Source organism: Caloenas nicobarica, chromosome 15 (genome assembly GCF_036013445.1).
Source record: "Caloenas nicobarica isolate bCalNic1 chromosome 15, bCalNic1.hap1, whole genome shotgun sequence".
NCBI lineage: Eukaryota > Metazoa > Chordata > Aves > Columbiformes > Columbidae > Caloenas > Caloenas nicobarica.
Window position 1 is genome coordinate 10,472,247 of NC_088259.1, and position 15,405 is coordinate 10,487,651.

Sequence of the window (15,405 nt, forward strand, 5' to 3'; positions counted from 1 at the left end):
GCCCCAGCACAAACCCGAAGGCCGCGCTCGGCGCCGCCGCCCGCCCGCGCACGTCCCTTCCCGGCGTGCCCCGCGCGCTCTCGGCGCTGACGTCACCGCAGGCCGGCGCCCGCCGCCATTGGAGTTGGAGGCTCTGGCTCCATCCCCTCGGCTGCGGCCTGACGGCGGCGGGGAGGTCCGGGCGGAGCGGCCCCGGGCGGGGTGGGGGTATGTGAAGAGACGAGGCCGGCAGGGTGAGGCGAGGCGCGGAGCCGGCCTGACCCACCGCCCGACCGACCGCCCGTCCCCTGGGCCCCTCTGAGGAGACGCCGAGCGCGCGCGCCAGCGGCCCCTTTCCCTCCCCTCGGCCCCGGCCCCTTCCCCGCCCCGGCCGCCGCCTGAGGGGAGAGGCCCCGCCGCTCCTCCGCCAGGCCCCGCAGCTCCGCGCCGCGCTCAGCGGCTCTGCCTTCTCCCCCGGCTCCCTCCGCTGAACCACGGCGGCCCCGTACATGAATTATGTCGGCCACAAGCGTTGACCCCCAGGTAAGCGGCGGAGCGCGGCGCGGGGCGGCCTCCTCCTCCTACCCGCCGCGGGCGGGGGGTTTGCCTTGTAGGCCGGTGCCTGCGTCTGCCCCGGGAGAGGCTTTTCCTTTCCCTCCCTGCTTCTTTGCACCTTTCTCTTTCTCGTTTACTCCCCGCCCTGTGGACACAGAACGTTCCTCTTGCTTTTCGAGAGCCGTGGCCATTTCTGAGGCAGGCCAGCGCTGAGTGATGGGTGAAACACTCTCTTCAACCGCAGTTTAAACAAACCCTGATGTGCTGTTAGCCATTTTTTTTTCAGTCTCTTATCCCTCCTCAAAAGCTGTGTGCTTTGCTGTGACAAATTAGAGGTTTTTCTAAAATTAACTTTTTAAAATTTCCTCTCTTTTTCTTTTCCTTCACCCAATCATGTGCCGTGGCTTCCCAGAGACTGAAAGGACAGGATAATAAAGGTGAGGATCATGCTGAGATCTGGTCGTTTAAATTGTTACCATAACAGATGAATTATGCAGGTACCTGTAGGTGAGCAGAAAGATATTGCTCTTAATCCCTACGGATAAAATCTGGAACAAAGGAAGTTGTGCTTTGTTTCAAAAATAACAAACTGTTACTCGTACAAGCTTGCTTGCATCTTACTTAATGTTGCTGAGTTTACAGTTAGAAGGATTATATGTTAGTACTGAACATAATAATGTTCTTCATTTCCTTTAAATAAAGCAGATTTATGCATAAAGTCACAGGGATATGCCTATTCAGTATACATTTTTACACAGTTTTGCATGGTGCCTTACTGCCGTATGATTACAATTGTGTTACTGATCTTCTGTTGATTAATATGTCTACTAGGTGTTACATATAAGCCTACAAACTTAATTACTTAAGGAATTTTAAAATGAAATTAGTTAACTTCTGATGAGATAATAAATTTTTTATGATAACTCCTGTGCTTCTTTTGAAATTAAATTTAATAACAGATTATCTGAGAAAATACCTTGATGATTACTGTGGTTGCTAATAAGTGTGTAACTGTTTAGACTTAGAAACTAGCAATATTCAACTCATAAATGCTTTTTAATGTATCTAACCTGCCTTAAAAATCCAGTTACTTAGAGAAAATTTCAGAGTATGTCCTGTGTTTGTAAATACTCTTTTACCTCTACTCTCCCTGCCAAACTTTGCAGAAATATTCTGCTAAATTCCCAAACTCGTTTGCTAAGTGTCCTGTTTGGTATAGTGTTACTTTTAGTTTAGCTGTTCTATGAAATAGTTGCTTTATTTACCTATCACGTAATGCATTTCACCTTGTTTTCTTAAATTTAAAGCAAAAAACAGAAATTATTTGAAGTGACCTAATAATAACTTTAGGTTTGTGTATCTTTCTGTAGCGGGGTTTGAATGCTTTTCACACTAATTTATGCTTAAGTGGGCCTTTGATTGTGGCAGATATCTCTGTTTTACACCTGAGAAATATGAGACTTGGATTTTCCTGAAGATACCAGGGTACCAAGGCACTTAGCAGTCATTATTTCATAATTAAATGTAACCTCACTTCATCTTATTTTAGCCAACTTAAATTAAGCAAGCAGTGAATAACACGTACTGGGAGGAGAACTGTGAATTTAATTATGGACCAGTACAATAGATGTTGTTTCCCAATATTTTTCACAAAATCCTTGTCTGTATTTTTTTTACTTTACTAAATTTTGGCTTTATAAACAATAATATAAAGAGAAACTGTTTTGGGGAAGAATGTCATCCCTTGATATTTTTATGAGTCTTCAGTCTGTGAAAAAAAGAAATACGGTTTTTCATAAAATAGGTAGAAATCTTTACTGAAATGCTACTATGCAGTATTATAACATGTTGTAACCTTTTTCTTTTAGTACAAAATGGTTCATTACATCAGAAGGATACAGTTCATGACAACGATTTTGAACCTTACCTTTCCGGGCAGTCAAATCAGGTTGGTGTATTTTTAACTGAGGTTTTTTCTCAGGCATGCTGTTGGCACTCAATTCGTAGGATTGTGTTGAGGGAGCAAATTCCTTAAATAGAAGTGGAAAAAGAAATGACTGGCATATTGTGTTACTTGGTAATACAACTAGCATTTGTGCTCACAAAGCTAATATTACTCTGCATATCCAGATGGCCACAAGTGAAAATGAAGTTAATGCTCCAACTAGTGTCTGCTGATTGCTCCTCAAATTGCAGGTTATTGATACAGTTGGACTGTGACAGACTATTTGATCTTAGGGTTCTTTGGGAGATGAGTTGCGTGTGGGAGTCTGAAGGTTCCACTTATGGGCCCTCTTGATGTTTATAATTTGTACAATCCTAGAAATGAGTGTAGTTGAAATTGGTTTCGATGCTTTCTAGGTAGCTCATAGAGTTGTCCCACTTGCTTTTTACACTTCAGAAAGTATTGTTGTTCTTTCATGTCCTCTGAAGTATCTTAACAATTAAAGATGTGTTATTTTAAGAACAAGGTACTGTAATGTAAACTCAATATAATCCAATTCATTATAATGTACATTAAATCAACATCCATGACTTAAATACCATGATAATTTAAAATACCTTGTAATTGAAGTAAACTTTGGCCTTACATTCAAATCTTTAAACTGAAAAAAGTGTAGAGAAAGTGGAGATGCTGAAAGTTTTCTTTTGCAGTTTCAGAGAGAGAGACTGACCAGAGGAACGTTATTATTTCTTGGCAGAAAGGCAAAGTGTTATGTTTTAAAAGGAAAATTTATAATTCAACCCGAAGCTGATAGATGCCAGTGGTGACATCACTGAACTTGCTTGTAAAATAAAATTATTCTATATGCTAAGAAAAGTAGCACATGATATGCTGTTCTGTTTCATTTGTGGAAATTGTGATTTCATCTTGACCATAAACACCAGAGCAAACAGTATCAATTCCTGCACTGTGTATCAGGGATCTTCAAGATGTATTATTTTTGTTAGGCAGATAGATGGAACTGTGTTACAAGTTTGGTTTGGATTGTGGCAGCTTTTAGGAAGATTACAAACTTTAGCACAATATAGATACACGTGAGCAACGCGGGCACCGCTGTGAAAGTCGGGACAAGTGTCTGTCTGACAATGTGAACTCTGAGCTCTGTGGGTACCAGCTCTCCAGCTGAGCTGCTGCAGCACAAATGTGTTCTCCAGGCTTTTATGAAGTTAAAATGATGTAACGGGAAACATTCCCTCTTCTCTGGAATTAATGTGCTGTTGCAGCCATGAAAGCAGGGAATTTGTGGGGAAAAAAAGGAAGTAAAATTCTCCTTTTTAATGCAGAACTAGTTTTGAAAGAAATTGTGGTTTTCACCTTGCTCTATTTTTTTTGAAATTCCACTTCATCACGTTTGTATGCAATTTTTAATTACTTAAGACGAAGATATGTTTTTCTAATGTGAAATATATTGAACTTTAAACTTCATACAGAAAACATGCAGAACCATCTCTTATAGATTAATTCTAGGAAATTTGTCTTAGCTGTCAGCAAGCCAAATTATTAGGTTTAAATAGAAAAATTGCTATGACTATTAGAATTTCCATAATTCTAATAAAATTTTCTTATGTGAGTGTGTAGCTCCATTGGCTGATTTATTTGTGCTGCACTAAGAAATTGGCATGCTACAAGAAACAATTGTGCAGGTTGTCTTACAGTTTCAAGTGGAAAGTGGCAGTAGCATTAATTAGGGCTGTGAGATTTTGTACTGAAGACAATCATGTTTCTGAACAAAGTGGTTTTATCTGGTTATTCAGTCAGATTTATTGAGCCCTTTAAAATAAATGTAAAATACAAGCGACTTAGAAGAAAATATTTGAAACCAACTGGATATTTTAAAAAATCCTTAAGAAATTAAAGAAATACTTAAGAAAATATATTGTTGTGTCAGCCGGGGTTTTGACATCAAAATCAGATGTAGGTTGGTAATATTTTGTTAATTTCATCTTTTAAAAATACAGTTTACTCTTTGAAATCAGTATTGAGCATGTAATATAATCAAATAAAATGTAGTTGTCTTCCTTGTGTTGAGAAGTGCTCCTAAGTAGTGCTTCCTTCCTTTCTTTCTGTAAAGGTTTTTGTATCCAAGTAGCAGTAGTTAATACAGATCAGATTTGAGATGTGGTAGCTTTGTGGTACAAAGCACACTAAAAGTACTTTTAAGTGCAAAGGGAACTGAGTGGAGTGTTCGTATACAAAGTTATACTCAAAGCAAGAAAGGCATCCCCCATGTAACTTCATCCAGAACCAAAAGATTATTCATAAGTAACAGGGAATTCCTAGTGAGAAGCACTAGGAAGGTTCCCTTCCTAATTAAAAAAATGGTTGGGTTTGTTTGTTGTGATTTTTTTTTTTTTAATTAAAAAAAAAAAGGAAGGATGCAGAAAGGTCAAGGATAAGTTTGTTGAAATAAATGCTGTGCTGCTGCAGTGAAGGACTTCTGTCAGGGTTTCTTTTACACACCCTGGCATAAAGCCAGTCAAAATAGATTGGATGTTTTGTAAGCATGTCTGCTGAAACTTGCCTGTAATCTTGTTAGAATCCTTGTGGAAACTTTACAGGCTGTGTGACAGGAGGTGACACTCTCAGGAATTGTCTAGAATCTTTTAGCAGAAATATTTTAGGACGAACCACCTGCTTTCTCCAAGCTTATTCTTCTTTGGTCGTAATAAATTCTAAATCTGTAGAATGTATGAACATAAGCTCTCTAAAGAACTATTTGTTTCCTCCCTTTCACTTGCACTTGTTTTTACATTGTTCTTATCACTTTAAGATCACCACATAGCAGTCTCAAAGTAGAGTCTTTCAGAAGAATGTTTTCATATGTTAGATATAGATTATTTTGGGAATCTCAGAAAATGTATTTTAGAGGATCTTCTCATAGGTGAATTGTGTAACCCTTGTTAATGATAGAATTTGCATGTGAATAAAGGAAGCATGAACAGTGGCGGAGATAATTTCTTTTTAATCAATAACATTGGATTTAGGCTGTTGGCATCTTTGCAGTACTGAATGTAAGTCTTGGAGGCATTTTCTGGTACCATTCTGTATCTGGAAGGTAAGAATATTGAATTACTCTGGCTTTGGGATGTCACAAAAGGGAGTTGTTGAAAATTGAGCAGTAAAAATGATTCTGTGTATCAGTTAGGTATTATGCTTATCTTCAGCAAGGAGCTTTTTTACTTCATTTTTTTGAATCAGCTGTGAAATATTCTGATTTTTTGGAAAAATGACTGAAGCTCCAGAGCAGTTCTGCTGATATTGCAGATGCATTTTTTTTCAGGTTTGAAATCTTGCAGTTTGAGAGAGATCTTAGTTGTTCTTAAAATAATCTTTCTCCATGAGTAAGGAAAGGCTAGCCGCTGTTTGACTCATTAACAGGAGATGTTGACCTTCTCTCCCCCTCGCTGGTAATTACCGTTAGAATGTCAGTTTGGAAGGTCTGCAATATATATGTTTGAAGTTTATTTAAGGAGGAGTAAAAGCTATTTTAGAATATTCGTTATTTGTTCCTTTGCATTGTTGAATATGAGAAACACAGAATGCTTCAAAAATCAGGCGTCAGCAGAAGATTTAGAGTGGAAGGAAGGGCTTCTCGGCTTGGTCTAAGAAGCAGTTGAAAGGGAGGAAAAGCTGGAATTTCTGAGGGGAATCTGCCGGTTTATACCTGGTCAGTCTCTTATTTCCTAGAGTGGAAAAGGCAGCCTGTTTGGAAGGGCAGTCAGAAACAGGCTTGCACATTTGTAACTTTGTTTCTGAGGGAAGAAGAGACACTTGCAAAAGGCTGAACAGGGTATTTCTCAAGACAGTTTGGATGGCGTATACCACATGCCATATTTGTGTCTGTCTCTAGTATGCCAGTCAGATTAATTTCAGTTTGTAGTTGTTAGGTCTACTTATAGAAAACTCGGCATGTGTCTTAGGATCACAGTGAGATCACACGCTATGTCAAAAGTAACCTTTGCATGTTTTACCGCGTCAGTTATGTTTTGCTTGTTGGGGACTGTTGGCCCCCAAAACAATTCTTTAATGATGTCTGTAATCATATTTTCTGTTATGTGTTGTCTTGTTAAAGTAATTTAATCTAAAACTTCTCCTGTGTAGTGATCTAGAATGCTAAATATCCTTAGTTCTGTGAGACACAAAATATATTGTTCTCTAAGTTCCTTGAAATATTTTGGGGTATCGGTAGATTAAATAATTCTAGAAGAAGCCACTAAATAGCCTTAGTAATGTCACTAAGTTTATATGGTTTCAAAATCTCGAGTACTAACCTCGTTGTGAGCCACTAGTCCTTGGATGTATCGTAAATGTCCAGAGACTGCATTTTAACCCTGAATCTTTCTTGGAGTATGAACCAAGATCTGTAATTAGAAGTTATATTACCTTGTCTCTATTGTTATTTCTATTTGGTAATGAACAGCGTTGTGACTATTTGTATATTAAGGGTGGTTTTATATCTGAAGTTATATTTTTTTCTTCCTTTAACAGAACAGTAGCTATCCATCAATGACTGATCCTTATCTGTCCAGTTATTATCCACCATCTATTGGGTTCCCCTATTCTCTCAGTGAAGCACCGTGGTCTACAGGAGGAGATCCTCCTATCCCGTATCTCACCACCTATGGACAGCTCAGTAATGGAGATCATCATTTTATGCACGATGCTGTTTTTGGACAGCCTGGGGGTCTGGGAAATAACATCTACCAACACCGGTTTAACTTTTTCCCTGAAAATCCTGCCTTCTCAGCATGGGGAACAAGCGGATCCCAAGGACAGCAGACTCAAAGTTCAGCATATGGGAGCAGTTACAGCTACCCACCCAGTTCACTGGGCGGTACCATTGTGGATGGACAAACAGGATTTCATAACGATACATTAAATAAAGCTCCTGGAATGAACAGTATTGAACAGGGGATGGTTGGACTTAAGATTGGTGGAGACGTTACAACCTCTGCGGTGAAAACAGTAGGTTCTGTTGTCAACAGTGCTGGGATGACAGGTGCCCTCTCTGGTAACGGTGGATCTAATGTCAACTTGCCAGTATCTAAACCAACTTCTTGGGCTGCTATAGCTAGCAAGCCTGCGAAACCACAGCCTAAAATGAAAGCAAAAACTGGACCTGTAATCGGAGGAGCATTGCCTCCTCCACCTATAAAGCATAATATGGACATCGGTACTTGGGATAATAAGGGTCCTGTGGCAAAAGTTCCTGCCCCCCAACAGATCCCTTCTCCTCAGTCTGTTCCACAGCCACAGCAACCAATTGTTCAACCTGTTCCAACTCAACCTCCTCCATTGACTCAGCCGCAGTATCAGACGCCTCAGCAGCCACCCCAAAATCGCTGGGTAGCTCCTCGCAACAGAAATGTAGCTTTTGGCCAAAGCGGAGGAACTGGTAATGACACCAACTCAGTTGGCAGTACCCAGCCTAACCCTGTACCAAGTGGCGAGTCCCATCCCGTTCTTGAAAAACTGAAAGCTGCTCACAGCTATAACCCTAAAGATTTTGAATGGAACCTTAAAAATGGACGTGTGTTCATAATAAAGAGCTATTCTGAGGATGATATTCATCGTTCCATTAAGTATTCTATTTGGTGTAGTACAGAACATGGCAACAAACGCCTGGACAGTGCTTTTCGGTCCATGAATAGCAAGGGTCCAGTCTACTTGCTGTTCAGTGTCAATGGCAGTGGACACTTCTGTGGAGTAGCGGAGATGAAATCACCTGTGGACTATGGCACCAGTGCAGGTGTCTGGTCTCAGGACAAGTGGAAGGGAAAATTTGATGTCAAGTGGATCTTTGTGAAGGATGTGCCCAACAACCAGCTCCGACACATCAGGCTGGAGAACAATGACAACAAACCCGTTACAAACTCCCGTGATACACAGGAGGTGCCCTTAGAAAAAGCAAAACAAGTGCTTAAAATTATTGCTACTTACAAGCACACGACCTCCATCTTTGATGACTTTTCTCATTATGAAAAGCGCCAAGAAGAGGAGGAGGTGGTGCGGAAGGTAAACTTATTAAAAAATTTATTTTATACACAGATATGGGGAAAATGAAATGTGAAGGCTGCTATGGTGGAAAAAATGTAAGTAGGAATTCGAAATGTTTTTCATACATCTCAACTTGATGGTTTTATGTGTGTTTAACAACACAAAAAACAAACCGATGCTTATTTGTCTGTGACAGTTTCATAGCTAAATGCGTTTCAAAGCAGAAAGTTAAGCAGTGATGCAGGTAAAGGGCATTATGTCCAGGCTTTTGGAGTTTGATTTATTTTTTTATCTCAGAATGGTTAATAAACTAGACAATAGTTTCTGTTTCAGAATTAGATTTGCAAATAATTGCCGCTTAAGTTTTTTTGCCTTATAAATATGAGGTGTTCTCAAACTGTTTTACTGGAACTGGGCTATCAAAATGGATACTTGTGCTTGCATTTGAAATTTGTACATCGCCTTTAAGAGCAAGAAGCCTCATCTTGTTTGTTTAGTTGACCTCTCTGGAAAAGAAAGAGTTGCATAAAATTATTGCAATAGTGCTAGAAAGACTGCGTTTCTGCTGCTAAAGTCACGTGTATTATTATTTGGGTAAATAAAGGTTTTCAGTTCCCAGCTCTAATCTGTCTACTAATTCTTGAAAAGAAGTTTTGAGTAAATACGTAGTAAGAGAAATTTGGGCAGTAACAGGGAAAGTGTAGTAAAAACTTCCATATGCTTTCATGGCTCTCAGTCTGCCACAAGACATCTGTCCCTATCCATCCCATGACCTCCGTTTCAAAAATTCCCTTCTCTAATTAAACAGCCTAGAAGTAATGAACTGACAAAATAACAGGTGTCGGGATGTATAGTTACTTTTTTTGTATAGCATTTCAAATATAAAGCAGTTATTTGACAGGCTAGTTTAATGCAGCTCACACTTGCTACAGAATGTTTTTGAAGCAAAGACTTGATGCACGTTCCTGGAGCTTAAATTGAAGTTGCCATTTTAAAGGTTTTATTACCATTTAAAAGTGCAGATAACATTGCTTTAAACTGTCTTCATAGAATGTACCTGTAAATTATGAGAGAAAAGTAGATCAGTGTCTTAAGGACTTTTAAGCTCAGCTTTCCCAAGCCATCAGATAGGCTGTGCACAGCGTAACCTCAACACAGCAGGGAAGGAGAGCTTCAGGTTTGCAGTTTTTTCTTGTGTACTCCCTGTGGGGTTCCACAAGCTCAAACCTAAAAGCCTTTACCTCAACACTTCGTTTCTTCAGTAGACAATTAGCAATTCAAAGTTTAATGCAACCTGTGTCTTGAAGAGAGGTGTTCCCTAACATAGGAATCTTGACAAGTCAAAAGACCCGGGTTCTTTTGTCCAGTGTTTACAGTGTATGGGGGGATGATTGTTTGGGGGTTTTTTGTTTGTTTTGTTTGTTTGGTGGGGGGTGGTGGGGGTGGTGGTTGTTGTTTTTCCCCCATGCTGAGTCTCCCTGTGATTTGCTGCCAAATCTGGAGGGGAGAATAATGTGCGTATTTAAAGAGTGAGAGCACTGTGGAAGTGTGATAGGAAGTCTAGTCTTGACCAATTAACTTACTGGCCAGAGGAAGATCCAAGTGGCTCAGTACTGAACACTGAGCTCCCTTTGCTTTGTAGCAGCTCAGGGAGCTGATGTTCTACTATTGGGCTGATCCCACTTCGGGTGGTTCCAATACGCACAACTATTTCCCACATTCAGTTCAAATGCTGATACATTATTCTTACCCAGGTCACTGCTTTATAAGAGGTTCAGTTTTTGTAAGTAATGCAATTTTTTTTCTGTCTCATTTAAAACCGAGGTTCTACCTTGTATGTCACATTCAGAAAATAAACTCTGGAGTCTAATTTAACATTTCTAAGATTGCTCTAAATGGCTTAGGAAATAGGATGATGTACAGACAATCGAAATACACCGAGAAAGGTAATAGTGCTAGAGAGGTAAAGCAGATCAACAATGAGGGAATGAAAAATAAGATGCTGCTTGTCAGGTTGCATTCTATAAAAATATTGTTTGAAGAATTAATATTTTTCCCCTTCATTGACTAAATGAATTTTAGAAGTCCAACTAGAAGAGTGTTTTTGCAGGCTATGCACACGCTTAAACTTATTGATGAGCAGTTTGTGCTATTGTAAGTTGAAGCCTTCCTGGTTTGCAAAGTTAACCTTCTTATGACAATAACTTTTGAAGAATCTTATTGCCAGTTAAGGTATCTTCTAACCTAATTGACATTTTCAGAAGGTTGTTTGTGTATGTGCCGTCTTAATTGATTTTCGAGTTGCTATGTTTCTTATTAATTATACTCTGTTTAGCTGTAAAATTACTTGTTGAAGTTTTGTGCTTCCACTTCACCACTGTTGTGATTACAAAGGGCCAGAATTCTTAAAAATCTACATGTGGAGGGCTTGAATGCTTTAATTTGATTTATACACAAATATTTAGTAGGGAACAATAACTTCATGTAATCTGTACAATGCAAGCCACTAGCATTTCAGTTCTTTCTTTTTAGATGGTTTTGGTTTACTGGTAGCCAGCGTTTCCTTAACTAACGTGTGCAGAGGAAGCTCCAGTGTGTGCTTGGGAATTTAACTGATGTAGGAACCTCTGGGTCAACACCAAATCATCAGATGAGGAGTTGGCAGGGATAACACTGGATAAAATTAAAGTGCCAAAGATTCATCAGTGTTACTAGCATTGCTTAAGGACTGTATCGTCATCCAGAACTGAGGGAAGATTTGTTCATGCTGGGATTTAAGTCTAGCTTTTGATTTACCAAATAAACTATATAGTAATAAACTATTTAAACCCAGCCTGGTGACCGAGAACCTGGGAAAGGACTAATAGAAGCATATTAGTGTCTGGAATTAAATAGTAAAAAAGTGAGTGACATGAGATCTCTCCCAGCATTTCTCAGTCAGTTTTTAGGGCCACTGCAGTGCCCACAAAGAGAGCAACTTCTGTCGTCAAGCTCTTAAAAAAAAAAAGTTGCAACGTGTGAGAGCGCTTCTTCAAAAAGACATTAATGATTAACATTCCCTAGAAATATGCTTGCATAGTTTTAACAAAATTGTCTTCCAAAGTGAAAAAGTTTGCAAAGAAAATAAACTTGTTGCAGGTTTGGGTATTTTTGTTTGCATCTCCTGGTAGGAGAGATGGGTCGATGTCCTGTCAGCAGCTCGTCGCCTGGCACCAGCTATTCCTGGGTCTGCACCTCGCCGTTGTGTTGGAAGAGCTGCATAGTCTTATCTCGGAAAGCTCTTGAGTCACCCAACTTGCCATTTTTCCTTTGGGGTGATTAAGTATTGTAAAGTGGTAGCTAGTGCATGTTGGCTCTTAGAAATAGTCGTTTTTTTCTAGCATTGTTGATTTTCTTTCAAGATGCTTTCTGTGAGCATTCATTGGCACAGAACTTCTAAGGATGGAATATTGTCCTTCCTCCAAAACTGTAGTTAAAAAAAATTATACTTCATAATACTAATTGTGTTTCCTGATACAAAGAAAATGTATTTTTGTGTCAGCAGATGAATACCTTCATCCCACTGACCTTAACAAATAGAGTTTAGTAGGAAGGTTGACAGCTGCTTTAGACTGAGGTGAAGGGAACAGAAACTTGACAGGGGTGAGTGTCTCCAAAGTGGAAGCTTCTGCAAGTTTTGTGAAAACTCATTTTTCCTGTGTCTGAAGATGATACATATTAATGTCGTGAAAGAGAAGTACAGAACAGGAGCTCCCCTGTGAGATATTGGAAATTTTCCCTGGAGAAGAGAAACTATGAAGGCTCTGGATGGATCTTCAGAACCAAAATGAGCAAAGCTTTGTTAGTTGCTTACAAAACTGCTTGTTCTTTCTTGCAGTAGTGCTAAATTGCAGTAAGGAAGAGAATTTGAGAGGTAGAGCTTCTAAAAAGCAGCCATGCTCTAGAGCACAAAGAATTGTTGCATCAGTTTCCTCCCGATCCGTCTATATGGTTTCAGACACTTTTTAAAAGGAAGACTCAGACTAGCCTCTGAAAGCAAGCAGCAAGGTAGGAGGAACTGCTTATAAATTGCTCAATAAATAGTGCTTTTTACTGAATTATAAAGCCTGAGCATACTGTCTGGGTACTAGGTGGAAGTCTGAGGTATTAGACTGTCTTCTGTTTATGTGGGACTAGGCCAGGAGAATGGAAAACTTGGATTTTTGAAAGTAAGTGGAATTATGAGGGTTAGTGGGTAACTACACAGAAAACGCAAGTTCTATGAAGTGGCAAAGGGAAAGAATGGGCTGGTGAGCTTGGGAGGAGAGTGAGGCAGAGTAAAGGGGATTTGCCACCTGAGACATGGGAGTAGGATGGAACAGTTCGTTTTTGGAAGCCTGAAAATGGGGTTGATACAATTCAGGTTAAGATTCTTTCTAACCACCTTTTGTTTGAAAAGTCTGGCAGCCATAAATTCTTTTCATTAAGAACATACAACACCTAATATGTTCTGATACTCTGCCACTAAGAGATTACTTGCTTTGATAGTTCATCATAAGTCAGCAGTTAAAAGAGGAATATTTTCTGAGAGCGCTCAAATCCTGCTTTTGTTGGATGTGACTAAACTCTGAAATCATTTGAGTCCTTCAAAATCATCCCAGTTCTGTGGAGTTTGCTATTCTACCATCTCCTTTCTGCTCCTGTTTTGGTTGTGTTGCTTCTGCAGCAGCTAAAATAATGCAGCACGTAGAACATTGCAGGTCCTGTTTCTGCTTGGGAATTGATATTCCCCACTTTCTTTCTGGGACCTTCATCTGTTCAGTTTGAAGTGACTGTTCCACTTGAAGCTGCACTTAATTATTAAATTATCAAATCCTTGGGCTTGTCAGGTATATACAATATATTTATAAAATACAGCAGTAATGATTTAATAAAGTGTATAATTGTCTGGGATGAAATTAGTGCTGTTATACTACTAAAAACTTTTTGCTTGTTCATTTGACTAAAATATTTCTTAACTTTTTTCTCTTTGCAGGAACGTCAGAATCGAAACAAACAATAAGAATAAACATATACAGTTTGATATATATACTAGAACTGATATTAAATTCGACTATGAGAAACAAAATTAAAGTATACTGGTGCTGTATCCTGGCATCAGGACAAACTAAAGCTTTCAGCTCCAATATATCTTCTCGTGCAGGGGAAATTAAGTTGTCTCATCTTTAAGTACATTGTAGTTTATTTTTGCCCAGGTGGATCTGCATTAATTTGTATCTTTTTTTTCTATGTAAAATTCTGTAGAAATCATTAATAAAGATGTGTCTGTTTTTATTTTTTTTAAGTTGGTAAACAGTTCTATTAACCTAATGTGGACCTATACACAAGGATACTAAAGTGTCAGTGCTTCCCAAAGACTTTATTTTGGCACAAATTATGTTCCTAGCTAGATATACAGATTATGGAGAATACATGACAAATCTTCCTTTCTCCTCCTCGCAAGCCCTTTTTCTTCACGGTGGAAGTAAGAAACCATGCATTGATTTTTTTTTTTTTTTTTTTTTTTTTTTCTCTCCTTCCCTCCATTGAAAAAACTTTTAAGATACTGTACTTCACAATTTTGAAATGAAAAAGCTAAATTTCCAATCACTTTGTGCAGCTGCTCTGCCTCTTTATTTATCTGTACAATTACACTTTTGAAACTGCTAATGCCCCATGTTGTTTTTTTCTGTCTAGTAGAAAATCAACTTGTCAGTGAAATTGTTTCTCTGGACAATATTTCCCTCTCACGTTCTGTTGAGCAGTGCTTCAGTGTGCATTTGTTATACCATATCCTGCCGAGGGTGAGCGAGACGCTTTCTCTCTGCCATAATTCTGCTTTACGGTTTTTGTAGCTTAATTAAATAATAATGTGATGCTATCAACATTGCAGGGGTTTTGGACAATGTGTTGAAACCTGTTTCAGCTTTCAGGTGTTATTAGTTAATTGCAGATCATTTTTAATCCTTCCCTTCATTACTCCCTCCCACCCCCCAAATCCTAATGCCATTTAAAGTTTTTATACCAATAATGCTGAGCTTTAACGTAGGAACTAATAGTACGGATAATATGATGGATTATGCCTCAGATGTTTAAAATTGACAGTGTGTATGTCTAATTTTTTTTTTCTGTTGGATAAGTAAAAAAACCTGTTTTAAGAAACTGAATTTACTGTCATGTTTTTGTGGAGTGAGGGGACCGTCGGAGAACCTGTCACCAACCGGAGTTCCAATTACGCATGGAAATGGTGCTCATGTCCGCTGCTCTAGCACACTGAATCTGCACGTCTTTATCGTAGAGGATCTTTTACTATATTAGAAAGCAAGTATCTTCTGAATACTATTTACTCCAAAAGGACCTCCAATTTAAATAAAGTTTAATCTGTATCATTTAGACTTGTATCTAGAACGTATAACTCTGTCTCTGGACTGTTCCTGCCTGTAAGGGGTAATGGACAGCATCAGATTAACTTTTTCCTCTAGGAGAATACAAGCCTTAATAAACAATACATATTTAGCAAGTTTGATGTCATTTTCATTTTTTTCCCCCTCCTTTCAGTTCTCTTCCTATGTTACAAACCCCCTTCATGCTGACTCAGAAGTTAAGTCCAAGTTGAGAAGTGTTTTGATGGAATCACTGAGATGTTTGCGAATTGCCGAAGGGTTTTGCGGGACTCTGCAGAAGACAGTTAAGCTGCTTTGAATGTTACCTGAATGTTCCTCAGAGGAAATACCTGTCCACACAGTGGCTTTCACTCATATTTTCCTTTCTCCTTGGGTGACAGAGAAGCTGAAGAACACGTTGGAAGTTGCCTCGTAGCTTTCAGGGGGCTTTACCGCAGATGTGGGTCA

The 15,405-nt window shown here is 39.2% G+C and overlaps 1 protein-coding gene across 2 annotated transcripts; it reads left to right on the forward strand.

Moving 5' to 3' along the window:
• The first annotated feature begins 99 nt into the window (after positions 1 to 99).
• YTHDF1 (YTH N6-methyladenosine RNA binding protein F1) lies at positions 100 to 15,063 on the forward strand. Of its 2 annotated transcripts, none has more exons than XM_065645913.1 (5): positions 100 to 522; positions 947 to 971; positions 2,403 to 2,482; positions 7,028 to 8,631; positions 13,551 to 15,063. In XM_065645913.1, the coding sequence occupies exons 1-4, from the start codon at positions 496 to 498 to the stop codon at positions 8,600 to 8,602; spliced, it is 1,707 nt and encodes a 568-aa protein (XP_065501985.1). In that variant the 5' UTR covers positions 100 to 495; the 3' UTR covers positions 8,603 to 8,631; positions 13,551 to 15,063. The 2 variants fall into 2 exon arrangements, with proteins under 2 accessions (XP_065501985.1, XP_065501987.1); XM_065645915.1 differs by having other exon boundaries at positions 7,028 to 8,554.
• The last annotated feature ends 342 nt before the right edge of the window (positions 15,064 to 15,405 follow it).